Source organism: Erythranthe guttata, chromosome 7 (assembly GCF_056151865.1).
Source record: "Erythranthe guttata isolate IM_541 chromosome 7, IM_541, whole genome shotgun sequence".
NCBI lineage: Eukaryota > Viridiplantae > Streptophyta > Magnoliopsida > Lamiales > Phrymaceae > Erythranthe > Erythranthe guttata.
In genome coordinates this window covers 2,816,973-2,841,246 of record NC_142539.1, presented here as the reverse complement: position 1 = coordinate 2,841,246, position 24,274 = coordinate 2,816,973, and the positions used below count along the sequence as shown (strand labels likewise).

General features: G+C 35.5%; 5 protein-coding genes across 6 annotated transcripts; 2 read left to right on the top strand and 3 right to left on the bottom strand.

Annotated features, from left to right (window-relative positions):
• Positions 1–1,739: 1,739 nt before the first annotated feature.
• On the bottom strand, positions 1,740–3,455 carry LOC105950068 (uncharacterized). The gene is made up of 3 exons (XM_012973387.2): positions 2,285–3,455; positions 2,076–2,230; positions 1,740–1,970 (listed from the first exon to the last, which is right to left on the bottom strand). Exons 1-3 carry the CDS (start codon positions 3,453–3,455, stop codon positions 1,740–1,742), a joined length of 1,557 nt encoding a protein of 518 aa, XP_012828841.2.
• Positions 3,456–3,826: 371 nt separating this feature from the next.
• Positions 3,827–6,737, bottom strand: LOC105949766 (histone acetyltransferase subunit NuA4-domain protein). 2 transcript variants are annotated; one of them, XM_012973085.2, is made up of 7 exons: positions 6,569–6,737; positions 6,396–6,490; positions 6,058–6,158; positions 5,847–5,916; positions 4,415–4,442; positions 4,251–4,311; positions 3,863–4,114 (listed from the first exon to the last, which is right to left on the bottom strand). In XM_012973085.2, exons 1-7 carry the CDS (start codon positions 6,579–6,581, stop codon positions 4,012–4,014), a joined length of 471 nt encoding a protein of 156 aa, XP_012828539.2. In that variant the 5' UTR covers positions 6,582–6,737; the 3' UTR covers positions 3,863–4,011. The 2 variants fall into 2 exon arrangements, with proteins under 2 accessions (XP_088676822.1, XP_012828539.2); XM_088820696.1 differs by lacking the exon at positions 4,415–4,442 and having other exon boundaries at positions 3,827–4,114; positions 6,569–6,723.
• Positions 6,738–8,711: 1,974 nt separating this feature from the next.
• Positions 8,712–11,218, top strand: ADF6 (actin depolymerizing factor 6). The gene is made up of 3 exons (XM_012973167.2): positions 8,712–8,806; positions 9,755–10,020; positions 10,782–11,218. The coding sequence occupies exons 1-3, from the start codon at positions 8,786–8,788 to the stop codon at positions 10,930–10,932; spliced, it is 438 nt and encodes a 145-aa protein (XP_012828621.2). The 5' UTR covers positions 8,712–8,785; the 3' UTR covers positions 10,933–11,218.
• Positions 11,219–13,255: 2,037 nt separating this feature from the next.
• On the top strand, positions 13,256–17,714 carry CRY2 (cryptochrome 2). Its single transcript, XM_012973132.2, has 5 exons — positions 13,256–14,019; positions 14,112–14,333; positions 15,347–16,056; positions 16,727–17,393; positions 17,477–17,714. The coding sequence occupies exons 1-5, from the start codon at positions 13,707–13,709 to the stop codon at positions 17,545–17,547; spliced, it is 1,983 nt and encodes a 660-aa protein (XP_012828586.2). The 5' UTR covers positions 13,256–13,706; the 3' UTR covers positions 17,548–17,714.
• Positions 17,715–18,840: 1,126 nt separating this feature from the next.
• On the bottom strand, positions 18,841–22,297 carry LOC105949823 (low affinity inorganic phosphate transporter 1). The gene is made up of 2 exons (XM_012973134.2): positions 22,175–22,297; positions 18,841–20,655 (listed from the first exon to the last, which is right to left on the bottom strand). Exon 2 carries the CDS (start codon positions 20,601–20,603, stop codon positions 18,981–18,983), a length of 1,623 nt encoding a protein of 540 aa, XP_012828588.2. The 5' UTR covers positions 20,604–20,655; positions 22,175–22,297; the 3' UTR covers positions 18,841–18,980.
• Positions 22,298–24,274: the final 1,977 nt, after the last annotated feature.

The window sequence follows — 24,274 nt, the reverse complement described above, 5'->3', positions numbered from 1 at the left end:
CGTCCACGTAAATAAGAACTGCGGTAAATGAGTTCCCTTCAGATTTTGTGAATAAGGAATAATCAGCTTCTGATTGATCAAATCCGGCCTTTTGAATGGCATGAGAAAATTTGGCAAACCAATTACGTGAAGCCTGTTTTAAACCGTAGATGGATTTATTGAGCCGACATACAATATTCTCCCCCTGTCGGCGAAGTCCAAGGGGAACGTCCATATAAACTTCTTCATCGAGATCGCCGTGAAGGAACGCATTTTGGACATCCATTTGATGGATGAACCAATTTCGAGAAGAAGCAACAGCTATGAGGCACCGCATAGTAGTGAGTTTAGCGGTAGGGGAAAAAGTTTCCAAATAGTCTACCCCTTCAATTTGAGTATAACCCTTAGCAACAAGACGAGCCTTGTATCGTTCGATTGATCCATCCGAATTGTATTTGATTTTGTAGACATCTACAACCAATCGGCCGATGTCCATGAGGTAAAGGAACAAGCTGCCATGTATTATTATGAATGAGTGCATCAAGTTCAGACTGCATAGCATCTCTCCATTTTGGATCGAGAATTGCTTGAGAATAGTTAGTGGGCTCACGGTGGCTAGATATGCTTGCAAGGAAAGAAAAATGTGAAGGAGAAATGCGTGAATAAGACAAAGATTGAGAGAGGGGATGTTTTGTACCTTGATGAAGACCAGACAACGGAGATGATAATTGGTTGGAAGTAGTTTGAGCAAAGTTCATAGAATAATCTGCATGCCAGGCCGGCCGTATGCGCGTTCGATCAGAGTGGCGGGTTATGGGTGCAGGTGGTGGTTCAAGTGGCTCAGCTTGGGTTGATGGAATGGTGGAAGATTCGGATAGCTCAACATCCATGGATATGGATTGTTCTGGGCCTGAAAGGTCTGTTACCACTTGTGGTTCGTCAACGGAATGAGGTTCAGTGGTAGATGGGATGGTGTTCAGAGGATAGAGATGGGGAGGACTCGGGTTAGGTAATGGTGGATTATTTGGTTGAAAAGGAAAGGTATTTTCATAAAATTTGACGTCCCGACTAGTAAAAAAATTATTAGTGGATAAATTGAATAATTTATAACCTTTTTGACCAGTAGGATATCCGACAAAAATGCAACGAGTAGCACGTGGTTCGAACTTGGATTTAGATTGGACTATAGTTTCATAACATAGGCATCCAAACACACGAAGATGGTCGTATGACGGAGAACGACCATATAACCGTTCAAATGGAGTAAGATTAGAGAGAAGAGGTGTTGGCAAACGATTAATTAAATAGACAGCGGTTTGAACGCATTCTCCCCAAAAAGTGATTGGCAAATTAGATTGAAAAAGGAGAGCTCGGGCTACTTGTAAAATATGACGATGCTTGCGTTCGACAACCCCGTTTTGTTGTGGAGTGTAAACACAAGATCGTTGAAATTCAATTCCATTTGAGATAAAAAAATTGTTTAAGGAAGTGAATTCCTTACCATTATCACTCCGAAATATTTTTACGTGTGAGTTAAACTGATTTTGAATAAAAGTAAAAAAAGACTTGAGCAAAATGGAAGAATCAGATTTGCTTTTCATAAGGAATGCCCATGTGCAACGAGTAAAATCATCAACAATTGTTAAAAAATAACGAAAACCAGAATGTGTGGGACATTTATGAGGACCCCAAATATCACAATGAATTGTTTGAAATGGCAAACTCGAAGAAATTTGACTAGACGGGAAAGGAAAACGAGTTTATTTAGCAAGATGACAAATATCACAAATATCATTAAAAGGTTCATCAAATGAAGAAATTGACTTAGATACTAGCCGGAGGCATGCAGACGATGGATGGCCAAGACGGTGGTGCCATGTATGCTTGTTGGTGTGGGTATGATGTACGAGCGGCGCATCGGGACCTGGTGACATGAAGTATAGACCTCCACTTTGCTTACCCCAACCAATCATCTTCCCCGTAGCCAAGTCCTGCAAAATACAATAATTTGGAAAAAGGATTACACAACAATTCAAGGTCTTGGTGATTTTACTGGCGGATATCATATTTAATTGAAAAGAAGGCACGTGGAGAACATCCTTTAGAGAAATATCTTTATTGAAGTAAATTGTGCCGGTAGAATGAATAGAGGCAGTAAAGCCGGTGGGTAAATTAACATGAGGTGTGTTTGGTGTGTGTTTGTTGACGAGTAATGAAGAATCAGAGGTGATGTGATCCGTAGCCCCACTATCTAAAATCCAGCAATTCGATGAAACAGAATTAATAGAGGGATAGCTATACAGACCTGCTGCATTTGCATAAATATCACTCTTACTCTGAGACATAGAAGCCATGGCAGTGGTCAATTGCTGAATTTGGTCCTTAGAGAATCCCGAAAAGATGGCTTGTACGTCGGGGTTGAGAGAAGGTGGAACATCAGTTTGATTTTGCTGATTACCCATGTCGTTCGTAGCCATAGAAGTGGTGGTAGCGTGTGCAGCAGCATGCTTTAGTCCAAAAACAGGATTGCCAGATGGCTTAGTATGCTTTGATTTGTATTGAGGATCATATCTTGATTTGAAATTGGGATCATGTCTCGGATGGCCAAGAGGAAATCCGTGAAGTTTGTGACATGTGCCTATATTATGACCATCTTTTTTACAGTAGTGACAAAAATGATCTTCAGGCTTGGAAGAAGAATTGCTGAAAGACTTTGTATGCACTTTGGATGTGCGCATAGCTGCTGCTACAGAAAATAATTTGTTGGCAGCACCATTGCCGACCTCTCGTTGTTTCTCCTCCTGAGTGACCATGTTATATGCCTCTCGAATGTCAGGTACCGGCTTCAAGAGTAATATTTGACCACGAACGTTCTTGTACGAGTCATTGAGTCCCATAAGGAATTGCATGAGGCGATCCTCATTATGATACGCATCTCTGATCTTCTTTTCGTCACATTTGCAACAATCACATGAGCAAGGAGGACGATATGAATCGAGTTCGTCCCAATACCCACGCAATTTTGTAAAATAGTTTGCGACTGACATGGTCCCTTGAACGTGTGAGGCAATAGATTGTTTGATCTCGAAAATTTGGGGCAGATTGCCTTGGGAGAATCGAGCGCGAAAATCCTCCCAAACATGTTGTGCAGTAGGAGCAAAGAGAACATTCGGAATAAGATCCGATGAAACAGAATAGGAGAACCATGAAATCAACATATGATTTGCTCGCTCCCATAGGTGATATTCTTCAGGATGCGTAGCTTTGGAAGGCTTCTTGAATCTGCCATCAATGAAGCCTAATTTGTTACGAACAGAAAGAGCAATCTCGACTGATTTGCTCCATGATGCCCAGTTTTCTCCATTTAATAATTGTGATGAAAGTGAGAGTGATGAATTATCAGAGTGATGAAAATAATAATAACTTGAGGGGTCAAGGTTTTCTTTTGATTTCTCTTTAGATTGAGCATCAGTCATGATGAATATATTATTATATGAGGAATTGATGAGATAGGACAAATAATTATGGATTAATATGGAGTAAGAAGAAAAGAATAAAGTTGGAAGCTTTCATTAATGGTGGGTGTAAATAAATTGATTTGTTGAAGATGGTGGAGAAGAAAGGATCGTTATGTAGGCTGATACCATGATAAGAATAATAATAATGATTTCTGTATATTTATTTTGTGATCACAAAGATCAATATATATATATAGATACATACGGGAATCTATTCTAGGAAGGATATTGACCACAATATTCTATGCTATAATCAAGGTTAATTACATGGCAAATATACAACAATTAATATATGCATATCACGGCACAAATCGTGGGATTTGTTCCAACAAAACTACCTCAACGTAGTCTAAACAAAGCAATTAGCTATAACAATTTATTTTCATACAACTTGTAATAATACATATGATGATATGATACAAATAAGCCTATGATTTAAAAAAAAAAGAGTAGATAAAAGAATATGATTTGAGGATACAGTAAAACTAAAATAAATAAATAAATAAATGATGTTTTATTTCAAATCAAGATCATCGTCTTCATCAGGATCTAAATCGCTCGAGATTCTGATTCTCTTCACTTCCCTTTGTCCTGTTCTTCCCTTCTTCGGCTTTCCCCTAAAAGAAATAAACAACTTGAATTACGCTTCGCATAAGTAAAACAAACTTAAACGAAATAATTAATAAGTTCGAATCGATTATAAACAAACCCTATCGAGTTTTTATAACGATTAACAGTTGAAAGTTCACTTACTGAGCAGCGGCTGCCAAGCTTCCGACTTTCGGCCTACCTTGAACCATATCCGATTTTCCATCTACAATGTTATTAAAACCACGGGGAACTCAAAATTAAAACGCAATCGAAAAATAAAAAATAAATAAAAAACTTTGTAATAACACGACGAAAGAAAGACTAACCTTCTTTGCCAACTCTGAGCTCCTCTGCCTAAACAATGAAATGAGCATCTTTATTCGATTAAGTTGACTCGCGTACACACACACACACATATATATATATATATATATATATATATATATATATATATATATATATATATATATATATATATATATATATATATATATAGGGCTGGGACTGGGTTGGTTTTTACCCACCAACCGACCCATTACTGACCATATTTTCAGGCGGATGATAAATTTTTAACCGACCCACTGGATCGGGTCATATTTTTTTATGGGTAAATAGCACTTAACCCCCTTGTGGTTTGAACATTTTGCAGATGACCCCCTAATGGTATAAATTTAGGCACATAACCCCCTTGTGGTTTTGAGATTTTGCACATGACCCCCTTATGGTAGGAAATTAGGCACATAACTCACTTGTGGTTTTGAGATTTTGCACATGACCCCCTTATGATATGAAATTAGCACATAACCCCCTTGAACAGAAAACTGAAAAAGACTGAATTACCCCTACCAAGACAAAAGTTCTCGTTTTAATTTAAAAATATTATTCTATTAAATGAAAAGCTTAATGTATTTTTTTGTAAAATGAGAAATATAATATATTATTGTGGTTTTTTCTATTTTACCGCACGTATATATTTTTTTAATTTAATTTTCATTTCAACTTTAGAGAAAATATTTTTTTAGATTGTTCCAAAAGAATAAAAAAAATAAAGAGTTTGTTTCTTAAAAAAATTAAAGTTCGATAACAACTATAATATAATATATTATATAGAAAATAGTAATATAATAATCATAATTAATGATAATGTTAAATATTTTCATATTGATTTTTAAAATCGAATAACTTGTCAATCCTACAATAACTAATATTTTATACCTTTTGTGCTGTTAATTAAAAAAACACACAATAATATATTATGTTTCTCATTTTACAAAAAAATACATTAAGCTTTTCATTTTACAGAATAATTATTTTTAAATTAAAACAAGATTTTTTGACTTGATAGGGGTAATTTAGTCTTTTCCAGTTTTCTATTCAAGGGGTTATGTGCTAATTTCATACCATAAGGGGGTTATGTGCAAAATTTCAAAACCACAAGGGGGTTATGTGCCTAATTTCATACCATAAGGGGGTCATGTGCAAAATCTCAAAACCACAAGGGGGTTATGTGCCTAAATTCATACCATAAGGGGGTCATGTGCAAAATGTCCAACCCACAAGGGTGTTAAGTGCTATTTACCCTTTTTTTATCAACCCATTTATAATGGGTCGGTTGATGGTTTCTAACATTTTCAAAATTCTGTTGACCGATAATTATCGGTCAACCAACCAACTATATCATGGAAATCACTCTGCTACAAAGTGATTAGTTATTAATTGCGTAATTAGTAAACTAATTTATTGGGTGATCGTACATACCGCGGGTGAGGTGACTGAGGACAACGAGAACACTCTATCTTCAATCTGGAACTTTCTAGATCTCTTTAAGCTGTACAACACAAATCAAAAAGTGGTATAAGTTGCTCGTTTTTTCGAAATTTTTCGAAACCACAATATTTGAAATTAACGGGAGAGGATATTTGATTAATTTTTTCAACAAAATTAAACCATGCTTAATTAAGGTTCTTACTTAGTTGTGTTCTTCGACGAAGAAAGAAACCCGTCAAAGCCCTTTAACACATTACCGAAAGTATTCGTTTCTTGCATGTAGCTCGTCTCCAGTTCGTATACCTACGATATAGATACACTTCAGACAGTAATACAAACCATAGAAATCCCACCATGTAAAACAAAATCCTTTGTAAGAATATAAGCAATAAATACGAAAAAGCTCAAATTCAATTTCCACAGCATTTAAATTACCAAAATAACCCAAATCTCAGCTTAATTTCACAACAAAAATAAAAATAAAAATAAAAATTTCAAAACATTTAAATTCAACAACAGTATGAAGCACAAAATCGGAACCTGGTTTTCGACACTTCGAAGCTCGTTATGAAGCTTCTCTCTCTTCTTCAGCAGAGAAGAAAGCATCAATTTGGGATTATTTGAGCTTCTGAGCCCTACATATGGAAAATTTATGCAATAAATTAAATTTAAAAAAAATAAATCAAATAGCATTTCTAGGATTTAGGGTTTACCTTGTAAATCCATTTTCGCGCCAATTGCTAAAATTTTGTTGGGTTACCAGATTTGGGGGTAACGGTATTTTGAAACGGATGCCTTAATTGTTTTGTTTTTCCTTTTTGAGGAAATTTGGGGGAAAACTATGAACTGTGAAGAGTGAATGAATGGATAAGGCTGCAGCTTATCGGCCATTTATTTGAGAGGGAAATTAAATTAGTGCTCTTTTCAAGTTTTATTTATTTATTTATTAAATTCTTTATTTATTTTTAGATAATAAGGACTAATAATATATTTGAGCAGTATTTAAACTAATTCAAACTCGTGATAGAATATAAAGTCCTGAAATGCAAATAAAATAAATGTACGTAATTACTTAAAAAGAGAGTGAAAGAGAAAAAAAAAATCACATTTTAACAACATATTTGTACAATCTAACACAAGTAACATTTTTTTAACGAGTAAACTGCAAAAAGAACCCCTGTGTAATCTCTAAATAGCGAAAACCCCCCTATGATAAATAAACTAGCAAAAACCCCCCTGTGAAATTATTTAAATAGCACACTCGGCCAATTTATCATTTGAGTGTTGACTTCATATAAAAAGACACAAATACCCCCGGGATTTTGCAATTAATAAATTCTTATATTTTTTAAATATTTTAATTATTTTATTTTTGTTATATCTTAATTATAAAGGTACAATGGGGTCTTTAATTTATTTTTATTTTTATTATCACATAGTTTTTGTATATATTTTAAATTATCGCTACATCAAAATCTATACTTAATTTGATTAACAAATTTTTAATAATTTTTAAATTTAATTATTTACTATTTTTTAACTATATTTTAATTTCTAAACAATCAAATTAAAAGGAAAATATATATACATATAATATATATATACATATAAATACATTTGTAGGGACAATTTCGTCATTTCACGTCCAAAAACATACTACCAGTCGCGCAACCCGCGAGTGAGCAACACTTAAGTCAACCGGGGGGGTTTTTGCCTTTGACTAAATTTCACAGGGGGGTTTTGGCTAGTTTATTTATCACAGGGGGGTTTTTGCTATTTTGAGATTACACAGGGGTACTTTTTGCAGTTTACTCTTTTTTTAGCTACGTCAATTAGTTAGGCATGTGCAGCAGGTTATTTCTATGCTTCATCCGGTGAAGATTACACAAAGTGATTTTTATCGTTCATCTTCATACACCAATTCGGGTATATGTATTCTGTGTATATATAAATGGTAAAGATCTACACGATGTATTTCATCCAGCGTAGCATAGAATAGACCCATCATGTATATTATATATATTAAGTATTAACTAAATTACTAAATAGGAACATTTTTTTAACATTTGTTCAAAGATCTAAATTAAGTTATATATATTAATAATCTTTTTTTTTGCCTTTTTTTAAAAGGAAGGACCATGATTGGTTCTACAATTACCGATGTATCGAACTTATAACCAAATAGTTCTAGGTGCAATGTACTTATCAATGGCGCCCTTCTCTTGATAGTTATATAGATTAGCTAAATAGAAGTACGGACTAATAACATGTTCGGCTGTTGATAATCAAATTAGTCGAGTTTGCCATAAAAGTTGATGCCCAAGGGGGGAGAGAGGAGGGCTGTAGGGACATTTTTGCTGGCAAAAAGAAGCAAAAACAAGGGAAAATACAAGTACGAGTAAATTTACAGAGAATTGACATTTATACCCTCAAAAAACTCACATGTGATGCACATGCGGATGATTCCTGTGAGAAATGAACGGAATTAGTAAAATTGAGGCACTGTGCAACAATTTAACGAGTCCAGGTAAATTTTTGTAATATTTTTTTTTTTTGTTTAGAAGGGGTAATGTGCAAAAATAGTTTGGGGTCAAAGTGGCATTAATCCTAATTTTTATAGGAATTTGTTTTAGATTTTGGGTCAAGTGAAATTGGGCCTAGGTCGGGCTATCAAAAACACTACCAAAAATTGAAATTGGGCCTAAATTGGGCCCGTCCAAACACCACCGAAAGTGAGAATAGCTGTCATTTTCAAACCAGTAGCAAGCAGACAGAAAATAAAAAGAAAAAAGAAAAAGAAAAAGAAAAAAAGAAAAGCAGCGAATATAAATTGGATTATCTTTTGAAACAGCTGTTACACGTCCAACTTTGCCTCTGCTTTTCCTTCATCATTCTCTCTCTCTCTCTCTCTCTCTAGAACTGGTTTCGCCATGTCTTTCCGCGGTGGAGGGGTCAGTTTTCTCTTTCCTTCTTTTTTTTTTTTTCTTTTTCCTGTACTTCTTATTCCGGTTTTAAATACGATTTTATGATCTTTAGTTGTTTGCCTGATCAGAGTTGATTTCTGTTGGTATTTGATTTAATTGAATTTTTATTATTGTTTTTGCTTTGTAAAAGTGGATTGTGTGAAGAATTAGAGTTCAATCAACTGAAATTAGGTTATTTGATTGAAGCTAAAATTAATTTAATTTAATTTGGGTTTCTTTGGTAATTTGGTTGATGGTGGCATGGAGTTTGCGATTATACGATATACAATAGGGTTTGATTGTGCAATAAATTTCAATTTCTCGTGTCAGTAAAAATCCATGATTTCTTTGTTTTCGGAGTTGATGATTTTTAATATTTAATTCCATACTGTCTGCTTCTTATTATTTCTATTAAATTTGGAATTTAAAAAAATAAATTAAAAAAAATAGCAGTAGCAAAAACCTGAATCATTGCATAAACACCCTCAGTTTTGTTTCTTACAATAGTGTGTGTGTGTGTGTGTGTGTGTGTGTGTGTTAATATCGAAACGAGTTTCTATAAGAAGCATCGTCTTCTTATAAGCTTGTACATTTTTTGTCATGCTGAGTATTGCCGTAATCAATATTATCGAGTTTATTGTATTTAGTCCCTGTGCTATTGTTATTGGCAAAAGCCCCCCTATAATTTGGCACACAAACCACTAAATGGTGAGGTTTAAGATAGTTTGCTAAAAATAATTGTATTATAGGGGTTTTTTTGTTAATATTAAATAACACGAGAGTTTTTTTAACAATTAGAGTAAACACATGGATGCTGAATGCAATAAACCCCATATTATCATGTATATTAGTTATATTGGATAGTCTTGAAATTTTTCTTTATCGGAACGTAGGCTCATTGACCATATATGTATATATATTTGTGAAATATTCCAGACTAATGCATCGTCGGGAATGGGGGTGGCCGATCAGAGCAAAATCACCTACACGGAGCTGCAGCGGAAGAAGGTGCACCGCTATGTGATATTCAAAATCGACGAGAAGAAAAAGGAAGTTGTGGTCGAAAAGACCGGCGGCCCAGCCGCGAGTTACGAAGATTTCACTGCTTCTCTGCCTGAGAGCGACTGCCGATATGCAGTGTACGACTTCGATTATGTCACCTCTGAGAATTGCCAGAAGAGCAAGATCTTCTTCATTGCATGGTCTCTCTCTCTCTCTCTCTCTCTCTCTCTCTCTCTCTCTCTCTCTCTCTCTCTCTCTCTCTCTCTCTCTCTCTCTCTCTCTCTCTCTCTCTATATATATATATATATATATATATATATATATATATATATATATATATATATATATATATATATATATATATATATATATATATATATATATATATATATATATATATATATATATATGGTAAATTACAACCACCCTGAGGTATGGTAAAATTGCGAAAACCCCCCTCCTATTTGGATAATTACATCTATCCCTCAACTATCAACTATGAATCTTCTTACACGTCCATCCTTGCGGTTTCAAATTTAGTGGAATCTTCCATATTATATGAAAACATTATCAATTTCGTACCCGTTTTATCCCATTCGAGCTCCACATATTGAAGTTAGATGATCATAAGATGTGTTTTTTCGTTTGTATATATCTGGTGCATCAGAAACTGTATTTTTGCACAAAACAAGTTCAAACTAGAGAACATTCCACGGAATTTAGATGATTATATCGAATTTGACACTTTAAGGGGGAGATGTTTAAGGGGGAGATGTAAGAAGATTCATAGTTGAGGGAAGATGTAATTATCCAAACATGAGGAGTTTTTTCGTAATTTGACCATACCTCAGGGGTGGTTGTAATTTACCCTTATATATTTAAATCTCTCTCTCTCTCTCTCTCTCTCTCTCTCTCTCTCTCTCTCTCTCTCTCTCTCATGGACTTTACATGTGTATTTTAGGTCTCCTTCGATTTCTCGTATTCGAGCAAAGATGCTATACGCAACATCAAAGGAAAGGTTCAGAAGGGAGCTGCAGGGTATACACTACGAAATTCAGGCCACTGATCCAACAGAGATGGATCTTGAGGTCATTAGAGAGCGTGCAAATTGAACTCTTTCTCGGGCCGCGACTATTTTATATATATGCATGCAAAATCCGTAAGAAATTAAGTCTATATATATATATATATATATATATATATATATATATATATATATAATATATATATATACATACATACAGCTTATAAATAATTTGGGCATGGGGAAGGCTGATTAGGAGCTCTCTCGTATGGGGGGTTTCCTTCTTCCCGTGATGCTTCCTCGATGAAAATGTGTCTCGTTTATCGCTATTAGCAGTTGAAAATACTAATGGAATATACTATTTATCGTATAAACTCGATGATCAGTTGCAATCTTTTTTCTTATCTGATTTTGTACATCTTACCGGGGCTTACCCGTGCCCCAAAGTGTTGGTGTCTCGATGTCGATGCATAGAAACAGAGCCGTAACTATTGCAAGACAGGGGGGGGGGCGGAGGGTGGTTAAAGTATCTTTTGTTTATAATATTATATGCGTTTGCATTTCTTTTACCAAAACAATTACCAAACCATAATGGTTTCGGTAATGAGTTTTAGACGGAGTGCATCGGGGTTTTTTTTTATCCGCACCCCTACAGTCAATTTGTCTGTCTTATGTTTAATATAATTGGGGATTTATAAGATTGAATAAAGCTTTCCAATCATAAGAGTAACTATATAGTCGGTTTATTGTAAAAATATATTAAGAAGAAGAATAAATAAATAAAATAAAAAATAAATCATCGATATAAATGTTATTGGTATACAAGGGATATTATGGGAAAGTCTTTAATTACAAAAAATCAAAAATAGAACATCTTCCGAATTGTCTTCGACAGATATTTTAACTCGGTGAACTTGGGAATAATATTATTTATAACAATTCGTTATGAGATGGAGATATTTATAAATCAAAAAAGGACAAAAAAATATCTATTATTGAAAAAAAAAATAAAAAAAAAAAAAGCATTTTATCCTTGTAATAGAAATGAAATCTATATTATTAGACATGGCATGGATAAGGGAGGACATGGGCCAGTTGTAAGCATTTAGGGGTGCCACTTGATAGGAAGTCATAAAGAAAGGGAATTCTTCTCTACACTACATGTTCCTTTTAACTTGATTTCAATAAATATATGATTTCATTTTAATATCTTTGTACCTTCTGATAAACCCTACACTCTCGTATAATAGCTTGCAAATTATACAAGAGACGTAAATCACTCTAGATTGATTATGTGTGACAAACTCGACCTAGCGACCGTTGGTAAGAGGACTCGAATGAGTCGATCGACATCCCTTACGGGACTTGGATTAAGTTATTTGATTGATGGATACTAATTTATTAGCAGTCATTCTAAATTATTTTTTGAGTAATTGTAGTAGATTTATGTATTTCGAAATCATTTTTTGATTCAGAGATTTCTAGAAATGCGATCGAAAGTTGGATTTTACTTCAAATTTCTTTTTTTTAAATCCGTAAATACTAATTTCGATCTATTATATCCGATTTTCATTATAGTGGCGAGTCCATCATTCGGCAACGGTGGACTCAAGCACCTCCCCTCAATTGCAAAAATATCCTTTTTATTATAGTTATATATTAATTTAGCCCATCCATATTTATTTTGTTATTAACCCACTCAAATCCTAAATTAATGCAAAAGAGGTCCAAAAAAATTACTCCCTCCATTCCATTTTAATTGTCTTTCTAGAGAATTTTTTTCATTTCAAAATAATTGTCACTTTATGATTCCAATGAAATATTTATTGTATTTTCTCAACTATGCCCTTATTACTATTAAGAGAATTAATGACTAAACATTTAATAAAAGTGGTTTTTTAGTCATTTTATCATGATTTTTCTAGAATCTATGCACATTTATTAGTTTTTTTAATATGTGTGAATTAGCCCAAAAAGACAATTAAAATGGCATGGAGGGAGTACTTTCTTTTTTCGGGATTAGAGGCAGCATTTAGCCCACTCTAATCCCGAATTAATGCAAAAAAAAGTCACAAAAAAAATCTTTTTCCTTTACTTTTTCCTTCATAATATTTTTTTGTCCGGAGGCGTTGCTCCTTAATCCCCACAATTTAACTCCACACTGTAACAAAAAATTCATAAACTCGCAACTGCTTATGTATACATATATTTGTATTAACAATTAAAATATATGTTTTCAAGAATTAGTTAGCAAATTTAATTGCAACTTACAAGGTCTTGATTCCTGTGATGTTCGATTCAGTGTAAACCATAATAAAAGGAATATACATTTCTAGATTCTATATATATATATATATATATATATATATATATATATACATATATATATATATATATATATATATATATATATATGGTAAACTTTTGCATTATTTATCTCCATTTAGTGGTCTACTTGGCATAATTATTTATTTATTTAATAATTTTCCTTTTTTGATTGTGGGTAGTTTGTCACTTCTTTGTCTTGTAATCACCCAACTTGTTCACATGAAGTCTAATCTTCATTACTCAGAAATTTGTCCTAAAAATTTGGCTTTCATCAAAACCGTGTCGGCAAAATTTAGTTGGCTCTCTCTCTCTCTTCAGTTTCTTGAATTTCTCTGTCATGGGTTTTCTCTCTCTAAACTTCTCTCTCTCTAAACATGAATAATCTGAAGAACCCATCTGTTTATCACTTTTGGGGTTTCAAGATTAGTTTGTCGGAATACTATTTCAAGAAATTCTTGCACAATTATTGAAGTTTTATTTTGATTAAATTTGATTTCTGGGGTTTTGTGAAATATTAATTTTAAAAAAAAAACAATGGAGAAAAAGTGCACAACAATTGTGTGGTTCAGGAGAGATTTGAGAATAGAAGACAACCCTGCTTTAGCAGCTGCAGCAAAAAACGGCGTCGTATTGCCCGTTTTCATATGGTGCCCGAAAGAAGAGGGTCAATATTATCCGGGTCGGGTTTCCAGGTGGTGGTTGAAGCAATCCCTTATCCATTTGCAGCACTCTTTAAAATCTCTAGGGGCAGAATTGGTATTTATCAAAGCTGAGAGTACTCTCTCTGCTCTATTGGATTGCATTAGTGCAGTTGGTGCAACAAAATTAGTATATAACCATCTTTATGGTATGTTGTTATTATTTTAAAAAAAAAAAAATTAGAATTTTTTTTAATAGTATATATAGAGAAAATTGGTTGTAATTAAATTCTTTTTGCAGATCCGATTTCGCTTGTTCGGGATCACGCTATTAAGCAGAAATTGGTCGAGCTCGGAATTAACGTGCAAAGCTATAATGGCGAGCTATTGCTCGAGCCGTGGGAAGTGTATGATGATAACAATCGAGCTTTTACGACTTTCAATGCGTATTGGGGTAAATGCGTAAATACGCAAAGGGAGCCCGTTTCGCATCTTCCACCGCGGCGTTTGGTGCCGGCCGGAGGTATTTTATTTGCTTATGCTCTTGTTCTTGGTTTTTTCGATGAGTTTAGGTATCATAATGTACAAAGAGTTAGGTAGTGATCATATTATTACTTGAGAGTATTACTCGTAGGAAAATAGATTATTGACGGAATGGATCATTACCGTTGAATACGATCCTAATCGAAATGCATACAATAGTGTAAACGTAACGAACCTTAGGTGGTTCTTGAAAAAACTTTTGGAACTGATTATGAGCTTTTTTTATGGCTTAAAATATTTGCAACACTAGCTTTATTTTCCGCTTCTAATTTATTTAAAAATAAGTAGTTTTAAGATATAATCTATAACCTGAGAAGCACCCTTGAGGTGGTGTTTGCAAAAGCTTTTTGAAAGTGATTATGAGCTTTTCTTTGCTCATAATATGTGTTTAGGTGTTTGTAAAATCAACTTTTGCTTTTGCTTCTCTTAAAATAATCTGGTTTAAGCTATTTTTTTAAAAGCAACCCTGAGCCTGCTTTTTCTATTGAAGTTCATTTTCCGAAATATTTGCAAACACCCTCTACTTTTAGAAATAAGCACTTAAAACCGACTTAACTCACAATCACTAACTTCTGCTTTTAAATAAGTTTTGCAAACACCACATGAGTTGCTTCTCCAATTTAAAAGCACTTTTGCAACTAACTAAAAAGTATATTTGACATTTCCACCCTTCATTTCTCTTATCCAAATTCCAATTGATTAGAAAATTTAGATATTTCATGAAAAATAAGCTTATCCGCAAACACTATAACTTTTCTACCGGTTACTTAAATCTAGATTTTTCATTGTATTTGCAATATCAAACACCTCCAACTTTTTTTTTAGAAACGAGCACTTACTCTAAATGTAACTCAATAGTCATTTAAACTAACTCACAATCATCAACTTCTGTAAAAGCTTTTGCAAATACCACCTAAGTTCGAAAGAAAGAATAATAAAAAAAAAACGAACAAAAAAAAGTAAACGAGCTCTTTTTCCATATTTTTCCGACAGTACTGGCGGAGAGTGCTCCGATCGAGGCATTGGGCCTCGAAAACGAATCGGAAAAATCGAGCAACGCTCTACTCGGACGAGGCTGGTCGCCAGGCTGGCAAAATGCCAACAAAGCATTCTCCGAATTCCTCGAACACAGTCTCCAAAGCTACTCAACCGAAAGCCCTCTCATCAGTGGGGCCCACTCCACTTCCCTCCTATCCCCCTATCTCCACTTCGGCGAACTAAGCATCCGAAAAGTCTACCAATCTCTCCTCATGAAACAAATCGTATGGAAAAACGAGCAAAACACCGTCGGAGAATCTTCCGCCGCCCTTTTCTTAAGGTCGATCGGGCTCAGAGAATATTCCCGTTACATATGCTTCAACTTCCCGTTCACACACGAGCGGCCTTTGCTCGGCGCGCTCAGATTCTTCCCTTGGGATTTCGACCAGGCTCGGTTTAAGGCTTGGAGGCAGGGTCGGACGGGGTATCCGCTTGTTGATGCGGGTATGAGGGAGCTTTGGGCGACGGGGTGGATTCATAATAGGATTAGGATTATTGTTTCGTGTTTCTTTGTGAAGTTTCTTCGTTTGCCTTGGCAATGGGGGATGAAGTATTTTTGGGATACACTTCTTGATGCTGACCTGGAATGTGATATACTCGGTTGGCAGTATATTTCCGGGAGTTTGCCAGACGGGCATGAGCTTGAGCGTATGGATAGTCCACAGGTAACACCGTTATGAATCCTTGCAAATAAATTTATTTAAAAATTATTATTATTTTAGAGTTTTGTTTTTACTGTGTAATTGTCGAAAAAGTCCTCGTAGAATATTAGCAAAAACTACCCCTATGATTCAGTTTTATTAGCAAAGTACCCCTAAAACACGCACCATCTAGGGAGTTGTCTGCTAAAAAAATGCATCATATGGTTTTTTTGCTAAATTTTTTATTACTAGAGGGTTTTTTAGCAATTAGAGGTACTAAAAATGCAATTAACTTTATATGCAATTAGCTTATGAAGATACTTCCGGTAATTGCTCATTTTCTCGAAATGATACATCAGAAGGAATACGTAGCTGAAACATGGATACAATGTAGTCCTAATCCCTCGTTTGCTTGGCAAGATAAGTCGGGATTGATTAAATAATTGAGCCTTCATTTGGTGTTTCATTAGTCCGACAACTTTTCGGTTGGCTCGAAAATTGTTGGGACGGAATTTTTCGGAAATAAATACCTTATAGAGTTTATTGTTGTACTAATATGACTGCTAAAAATCTTTCTTTGTTTAGCTTTAATTCTCCGAGAATCCATTTTACGAGCTTAGAAAGTCTATATATTCATTTTCCAATTGCCAAATAAATCACATTTAATTTCTGTATACTATTTTTTTTAATCCAGATTCAAGGATTCAAATTCGATCCAGAGGGTGAATACGTGAGGCAATGGTTACCCGAGCTAGCACGCGTGCCAACCGAGTGGATCCACCACCCGTGGGACGCTCCACTAACCGTGGTTAAATCTGCAGGAGTTGACCTTGGAGTCAACTACCCCAATCCGATAATCGATGTAGATTTGGCCAAGGAAAGATTAACCGAAGCAATAGCTGTCATGCACATGAGAAACGACGCCGACGGGACGAATTGTGAAGTTGTATTCGATAATTCCGAAACCACCCCCGATTCATCTGCTTCAAAGGTTGTTGTTGTAGTGGAAAACGTGCCTTGTCCGGCTAGTTCTTCTCGTGATCAAAGGGTACCGTCCATGAAAATCTCCGAAAATGATATTATTATTGAAAAAAGAAAAAGACCGAAATTGGGAGAGGGTGGTAGCAATGATAATAATAATAATATTGGATCTGAGGTGTCGAGAATGGATGATGATGTGGCGTCTACGGCCGAATCTTCTTCGAGTAAGAAACGGATGACTGATAGTAGAAATTACTTTTCTGTTCCTCAAAATTACCCTTCAATTTCTGAGGATGAAAAGTATCGGGTTTGCGAGTCTTCCGAAGTCAAACATAAACGGTGTGATGAAATTGCCGACGAAGATATGTCGAACAAAAACGGTAAGACGTGCAATTTTTTTTTTTTTTAATATTCAAAAAAATAGTCCCTGTCATATAAATTAATTAAATTTATGTAACAACAGGAGCAACGACGTTGAAGATTTCCGAAGAGCAGATTATTATCGGGGACGACAGCTCGTCGTTGAATATGTGAATGATGCCGGCATGCTTTGTAGATAAGTACTTCGTTGCTAAACAATTTTTCTTCTTTCTATTTTTCGTATGTTATGTTGGACTTTGGATAAATAGTAGATTGGCTGACTGTCTTATAATTATATTACTGGTATTCTGTTTATATATATAATGTGATGAGTTTATAGCGAGCGGTACCCCTGTGATAAGTTTAATTGCCGGAAAAGCACCCTGTGATAAGTTTAATTGCCGGAAAAGCCCATGTGTTAAAAGTATTAGCATTTACCCCCATTATTAAATATAGTCAAAGACATGAAACCCCCTAGCCCATGATCGTGCAATACACTCGCCAATTATGTGAGTGGGGGTGTGGTTTTTCGGCTTGAAAAGACTTAAATACCCTTTAAATCAGAAATTTCAAAAATTATAGAATCACCCTAGTATTTTTACGAAAAGGCGAATTTCTTCCCACCTTTTTTTTCTTTTCATTTTCTGGTTTTGTGGCTGAAAAGGGGAAAAACGGGGGGTTTGCATTAGAACAAAATTCTGCGCCATTGACAACATCAGGGTCGGCTGCCGTCGTCGGATTCGTCGTTTCTCTTTGATGTTGACCGTGTTGGAGAGCAGAGTAAGAATAAGAAGTAAAAGTTTCAGCCTCACCGGTGGGCAGTGGCGGATCTAGGATTTTTGCCAAGGGGGTGCTAAATTGTAGAATAAAAAATTTAATTATCACTTTATAAAAATAGTGGACCAAAAATTTACAATTTAAAAAGTTTAGGTGAATTGTGTAAATATTTAAAGAGAAAAATGGTGAAAAATGTAAAGATTTGAAAAAAAATCAACTTATTAGAGGCTGGGGTTCGAACCCGGACCAATTAACAAAAAAAAGAACATGTTTACCAACTCAACCAACTGCTTTTCTTGTCAACTTATGTATAACGGTATTATTTGTTTAAAATCAAGGGTGTGCAACTGCACACCCTAGACCATAGCTAGATCCGCCACTGCCGGTGGGATCGGAATAGCGGGTGGTGTTGAGGAAGAAGATGAGTTGCAACACCTTTCTCTCATTATATTATTTTTTGTTTTTTTTACACAAATCGATTTATATTTTACCTATATTATTTTAATTATGGTAGTTTAGTCATTTCATCTAAATCAACAGCAAAATACGATGAAAGGGGCGATAGACTAAATAAAATTCACCATAGGGGGGTCAATGCTAATTTTTTTTTTAACATAAGGACTTTTAAGGCAATTGGACTTTTCACATAGGGTTCCATGCAATTAACTCTAATGTGATGGAATGATGTCATGGTGATGTAATATTCTTTTTATTTTTTAATTTTTTTTATATTTATATATAATCAATCTTAAAAATAACTATTACATCATTCTTCGATATGTAAATAAAGATCAAGAAAGCTCATTCTTAATTAATTAAATACACATTCATCAAACCGGAACGGTCCTAAACTCATTGCCCCTCATTTCGACTTCGTTAGAATCATCATCGTCTTCATTCTCTTTCGACATCTCCTCCAAAGACCTCCCGTTCGATTCCGGCACCAAAAACGTGAAAACCATACCCAAAGCGTTAATACACCCTAACACGATCAACGAATTTCTAATCCCGATTCCCGCCGGGTAACCGGCATCCCTCTTCGTCGGATCCGTCGGCTGCGACGCGTATAGAAACCCGAACGCACCGATCATCGCACCTGCTTTTCCGGCGGCAGCTGATATTCCGTGGCACGTGGACCTCAGTCTAGCTGGAAATATCTCCGCGGGGACCACGAATGTGGTTGCGTTGGGACCGAAGTTGGCGAAGAAGAAAGTCAACGAGTACATTATGACGAACCCTATTCGGTTCTCCTTGTGGGTCCAGTGGTCGTAGGGTATGGCCAGTGCGAACATGAACACGGTCATGAAGAAGAATCCCATAAGCTGGATCGCGAAGCGGCCGATTTTGTCTATGAAGAAGACGGTGAACCAGTATCCTGGCACGGTGCTGCAGAGTGCGATTAGGGTTTGGGCTCTGGCGATTTTGTAGACCTCTTCGAGGGCGTTCATTGTTTTGGGGGCCGGGATCCAACCGATACCGGTGAAGATGTCCTTTTGGAAGAGGTTTTGGCTGTAGAAGGCGATGTCGAGGAGGAACCACGTGCTGGTTGTGCCGAGGAGGTGGAGGCCGTGGCGGTGGAGGAATTTCTTCGAGAAGAGGCCGAAGTCGGTGGTGGTGGTGGAATTGTTGTTTGCGATTATGGTGTTGCTTTCGGATTTGATTTCGACTTGGAGGACTTTGGACATGTCGGAGGCGGCTTGTTTGGCGTTCTTAGCCACGAGGGCGGTGTAGCGGGCGGTTTCCGGCATCTTCATCCGCCAGTAGTAGGTGAGGGCGGCGGGGAGGGCGCCGAACATGACTATGATGCGCCAGACGAAGTCGGCCTGTGGTGGGGTGGAGAGGAGGGGGGCGTCTTGGTAGGCGGGGGTGGGGTAGGCGGACTTGAAGGCGGCGGCGACTATGATGGCGACCATACCGCCGGCGAGAATGCCGAAGCCCTGCATGGCGAAGACGGCGGCGATGAAGGCGCCGCGGGTCTTCTTGTTGGCGTACTCCGACATGATGGTGGCGGAGAGAGGGTAGTCGCCGCCGATGCCGAACCCCAGCCAGAAGCGGAAGAAGCAGAGCGTCGCCATCACCGACGCCGGCTTGTCGCTGAACGAAAGCCCCGACGCGACGGAGCAGATCACCATCAGCATCAGTGTCATCCCGTACACCTTCTTCCGGCCGAGCTTGTCGCCGAGCCAGCCGAAGAAGAGCTGGCCGGCGAGGGTTCCGCAGAAGGCGACGCCGTTGACGGCGGCGGCGACGTTGGGTGGGAGGGTGCCTGGCTTCAACGCGCCGTCGTGGTGGTAGTAGATCCGGCCGAGGAGCTTGGTCACGAGGGAGACGCAGAAGAGATCGTACGCGTCGGTGAAGAACCCCATTCCGGCGATGACTATGGCGGTGAAATGGTACCACTGTGTTTTTGCCACGTCGAGTGCGTTCAGCACTTGCAGCTGCTCCTTCGCCATTGTTGTTTGCTCGAAGCTTTTTTCTTCTTCCTCTTCTGCTCAAAATTCCTTTCTGCAAAATTATTTTAATTATTCTCTGAAATATTAAAAAACAAAAATTTAAAATAAATATTTATTGGGAAAAATTACAGTTTTCACCCCTCAAATTTTCACCAATTACACATTTGGTCCCTTATGTTGCAAAAAAATTCAACACTTTAAGTCATTTCTGTCGGTTTGCCGTTAAAACTAACGGAATCAAACGTGTTTCCATTACTGTCTTAACTAATGGACTAACGATAAATTGACGAAAATGACCAAAAATGTTAAATTATTGGAACATGAAGTAAAGATGTGGCAAATGTGAAATTGATGCAAACTTGAGGGGTGAAAACCGTAATTTCCCCAATATTTATTATTTAATTTCTATAAATTATAATGTGAGAATGAAAACGAGGTATAATAAAAGATCTGAAAATTAGGAGCAGCAAAGAAGTAGTTGAAAAGTCCGAGAATAAGACAAAAAGCAGGCCATGAACCTTTGACTAAAACGAACTGAAAAGGACAAAGCAATAGTGTGAAAGAAACAATTAATAAAATAATACCTAATATGTGATTTTTAGCTTGTATATATCAGTTTGTGGTGCATCGAAAACTGTATTTTTTACACAAAGAGTACAAACTAGAGCACATTTCACGGAATCTAGATGACTATGTTGAATTTGGCACCATAAAGGTAAGAAAAAATCATAGTTGAGGGGGGTAGATGTAATTATCCAAACAAGAGGGGGGTTTTTGTAATTTAACCATACCTCAGGGGGTATTTGTAATTTACCCTAAAAATTAAAATAATACTTACAAGTCAACAAAATAATTAATTTTCTGACCGCTGCATTTGGTTATTTACGTAGGGTATATTGAAGATTTAATATATAACAATTAAGAATATATACATCATAACTGTGTTTGTGTTTGTGATTATGTATAGATTACGGTTCAGATCCAATCATTGTAAATCATAACTGTATTTGTGATTATGTATAGATTTACGGTTCAGATCCAATCAGTGTAAGCAGCCACTAATTTCCCAACTAACTTTGAAAGAATTTCGAAATAATATAATGAAAATATTGAAAGAATAGCAAAAGACAAATAATTTAAAACAAAAGCAGTATCAATATTATAATAATTTGTTGACAAAATATAATTTTTTTTCCAAGGTTACAGGAAATTTATAAAACAGACAAAGAAGACTTTTCAGTAAACAAACAAAAGTAGGTTTTTATTTTCGTAATATTATTAATTTGTAAATACATAAAAAAAAAATCTCCTGTGATTTTTCGAGCTTATAGCACTTTTATAAATAATTAAAATACGTATGTGTGTGTATATATATATATATATATATATATATATATATATATATATTAAAACAAAAACAACAAGAGAGAAACTCAGTAGCAAAATTAGTATGCATACCTACCAAAAGAAATTAAGATATATAATATAATATCGCATTGCAGACAAAACGATTACATTAAAAAAAATGAAAAAGAAAAAAAAGGAGTGAACTAATTAATTGATATACTCACCTGAAAGAAGATGTATGAAGAATTAATATTCAGAGTTTTTACTGAAGAAAGATGAAGTTAACGCAATAGAGAGAGAGAGAGAGAGAGAGTGTGTGTGATGGAGAGAAATGAAGGGGTGTGGTTGGGCGTATTTAAATACAATGTAGCCGCAAAGAAAAAAGGAAGAAAAGGGAATCTTGTGAAGCATATTCTGATCAGTGTGCCCACCACCGCCGTGTTGGGTCGTCCGTTTCGGCTTATGTGATCTTGACGCGTGTCGTATGAGCTCCACCATCTGACTTGGCAAAGATCGAATGGTTATAAAACATTTTGGGTAAATTACAATTGACCCCCTGAGGTAAAGTCTATTTACAAACAAATCTCTTATGTTTTTATAATTACATTTACCGTCTTAATATTTATAGATTTTTTTTTTAACACCCTTTTATAAGGGGTGGATGTAAGAAATTTACAAAATACAGGGGTCTGGGTGTAGTTTATAAAAAATGAGAGTTTTTTGTAAATTAACTCTACCTCGGGGAGGTGATTGTAATTTAACCAAACATTTTTATTTAAGGGTTTAAGAATCCGACTAATAAGATCGGAATTCAGAAATAGTGTTGGAAAAAGAAATATATCGAGATAGTATTTCTATTTTCTTAGTTCAGGTGAAAAAAATTGTTCCAAGATCGATATTCTCCTGACCGAAACCGCCGGAATTATGAAAGTTCATTTCTTTTATTCCCCAATAATATCAGTGTTTTATTCAATTTTTTTAAAAGAAATTTCCTGATAATGCTAAAAATTAATCTCAAATCGGTATGTCACATCTATTCCATTTTTTTATCAACAAAGAATGCGAAAAAGAAATAAAAATTTAAAGAACTGCAGTCCGAATAAAAAAAATCTATTGTTCCCATAAAAATATTGGGTCGGAATCAAAGAAATGTAAATTAATTTCCGTTCCAATTTTTGTCCGTAATTGTATCCTACATTTCGAGGAAAATAATACATGTTATTTGTCGTCAATGCATAATTAATTTTTTATATGGAATTTATATTTTTATGGGAATGGATAAAGGAATATCACAGCTAGTTAACGCTGATAATTTTATTAAAAGAGTAAAGTATTATTTATTATTATTATTATGATTTTAAATATAGACTGTATAATGAGTTTTTAATTTACGTAATATTAGATGGTGATATTATAAAAACAAATATTAGTAACGATGCTAGACTTTGGGTCAACGATTCACTTAGGCGAAAAGAACAATTGAACGGTCAGAAATTTGTGCTAGTTTTTGTGTCGATCTTAATATTTCCTTGTGCGTACGTTTCTAGGCATCAATATTTAATAGTGACAAGTCAAACGAGTCATCAATAGATAGCATAAAAATTACAAGTTTATTTGTTCAGGGGTAATTTAGTCTTTTCAATTTTCTATTAAGAGAGTTATGTGACTAATTTCATACTATTAGGGGTTCATGCGTAAAATGTTAAACCACAAGGGGTTATGTGCCTAATTTCATATCATAAGGGGGTCATGTGCAAAATATCCAAACCACAAAGTAGTTATGTGCCTAATTTCGTATAATAAATGGGTCATGTGCAAAATGTCCAAGCCACAAGAGGGTTAAGTGCTATTTACTCAATCTTGAAAGATCTTATTTTCTTCATTTTGTATGGTCTTTTTTTTTTTTTCTTTCCCTTCGTCTCATTTTCAATTTAATAGTTTATTTTGTATTTTACCTTACAATATTATACTCACACCAAGAACGTAAATAACAGTAACAACAGTACATGCAAAAGCATTAACGGAGTCAAAATTCTAGGTACAGTCTAGGGGCTGAATGCTACGGGAGAATTTCCTTATATAAAATAATAGGAATTTGAGAAACGTTGGGTGATCGCGCCGGAGACCTATGCTGGCTCCGCAAATGTTGAGAAGTCACAGGACTCTAAGTTAGGCTAACACTTTATTTAATTTGATTTGTTGCTAGGGCTATCCAATTGTTTTAGAAAGAAAACATATTGCTATGAGTATAATATATATACAAATTTTGTACATAGATGAAGTTGTTGTGGTGTAACACATTTAACAAACCTAACTAAAGCTAA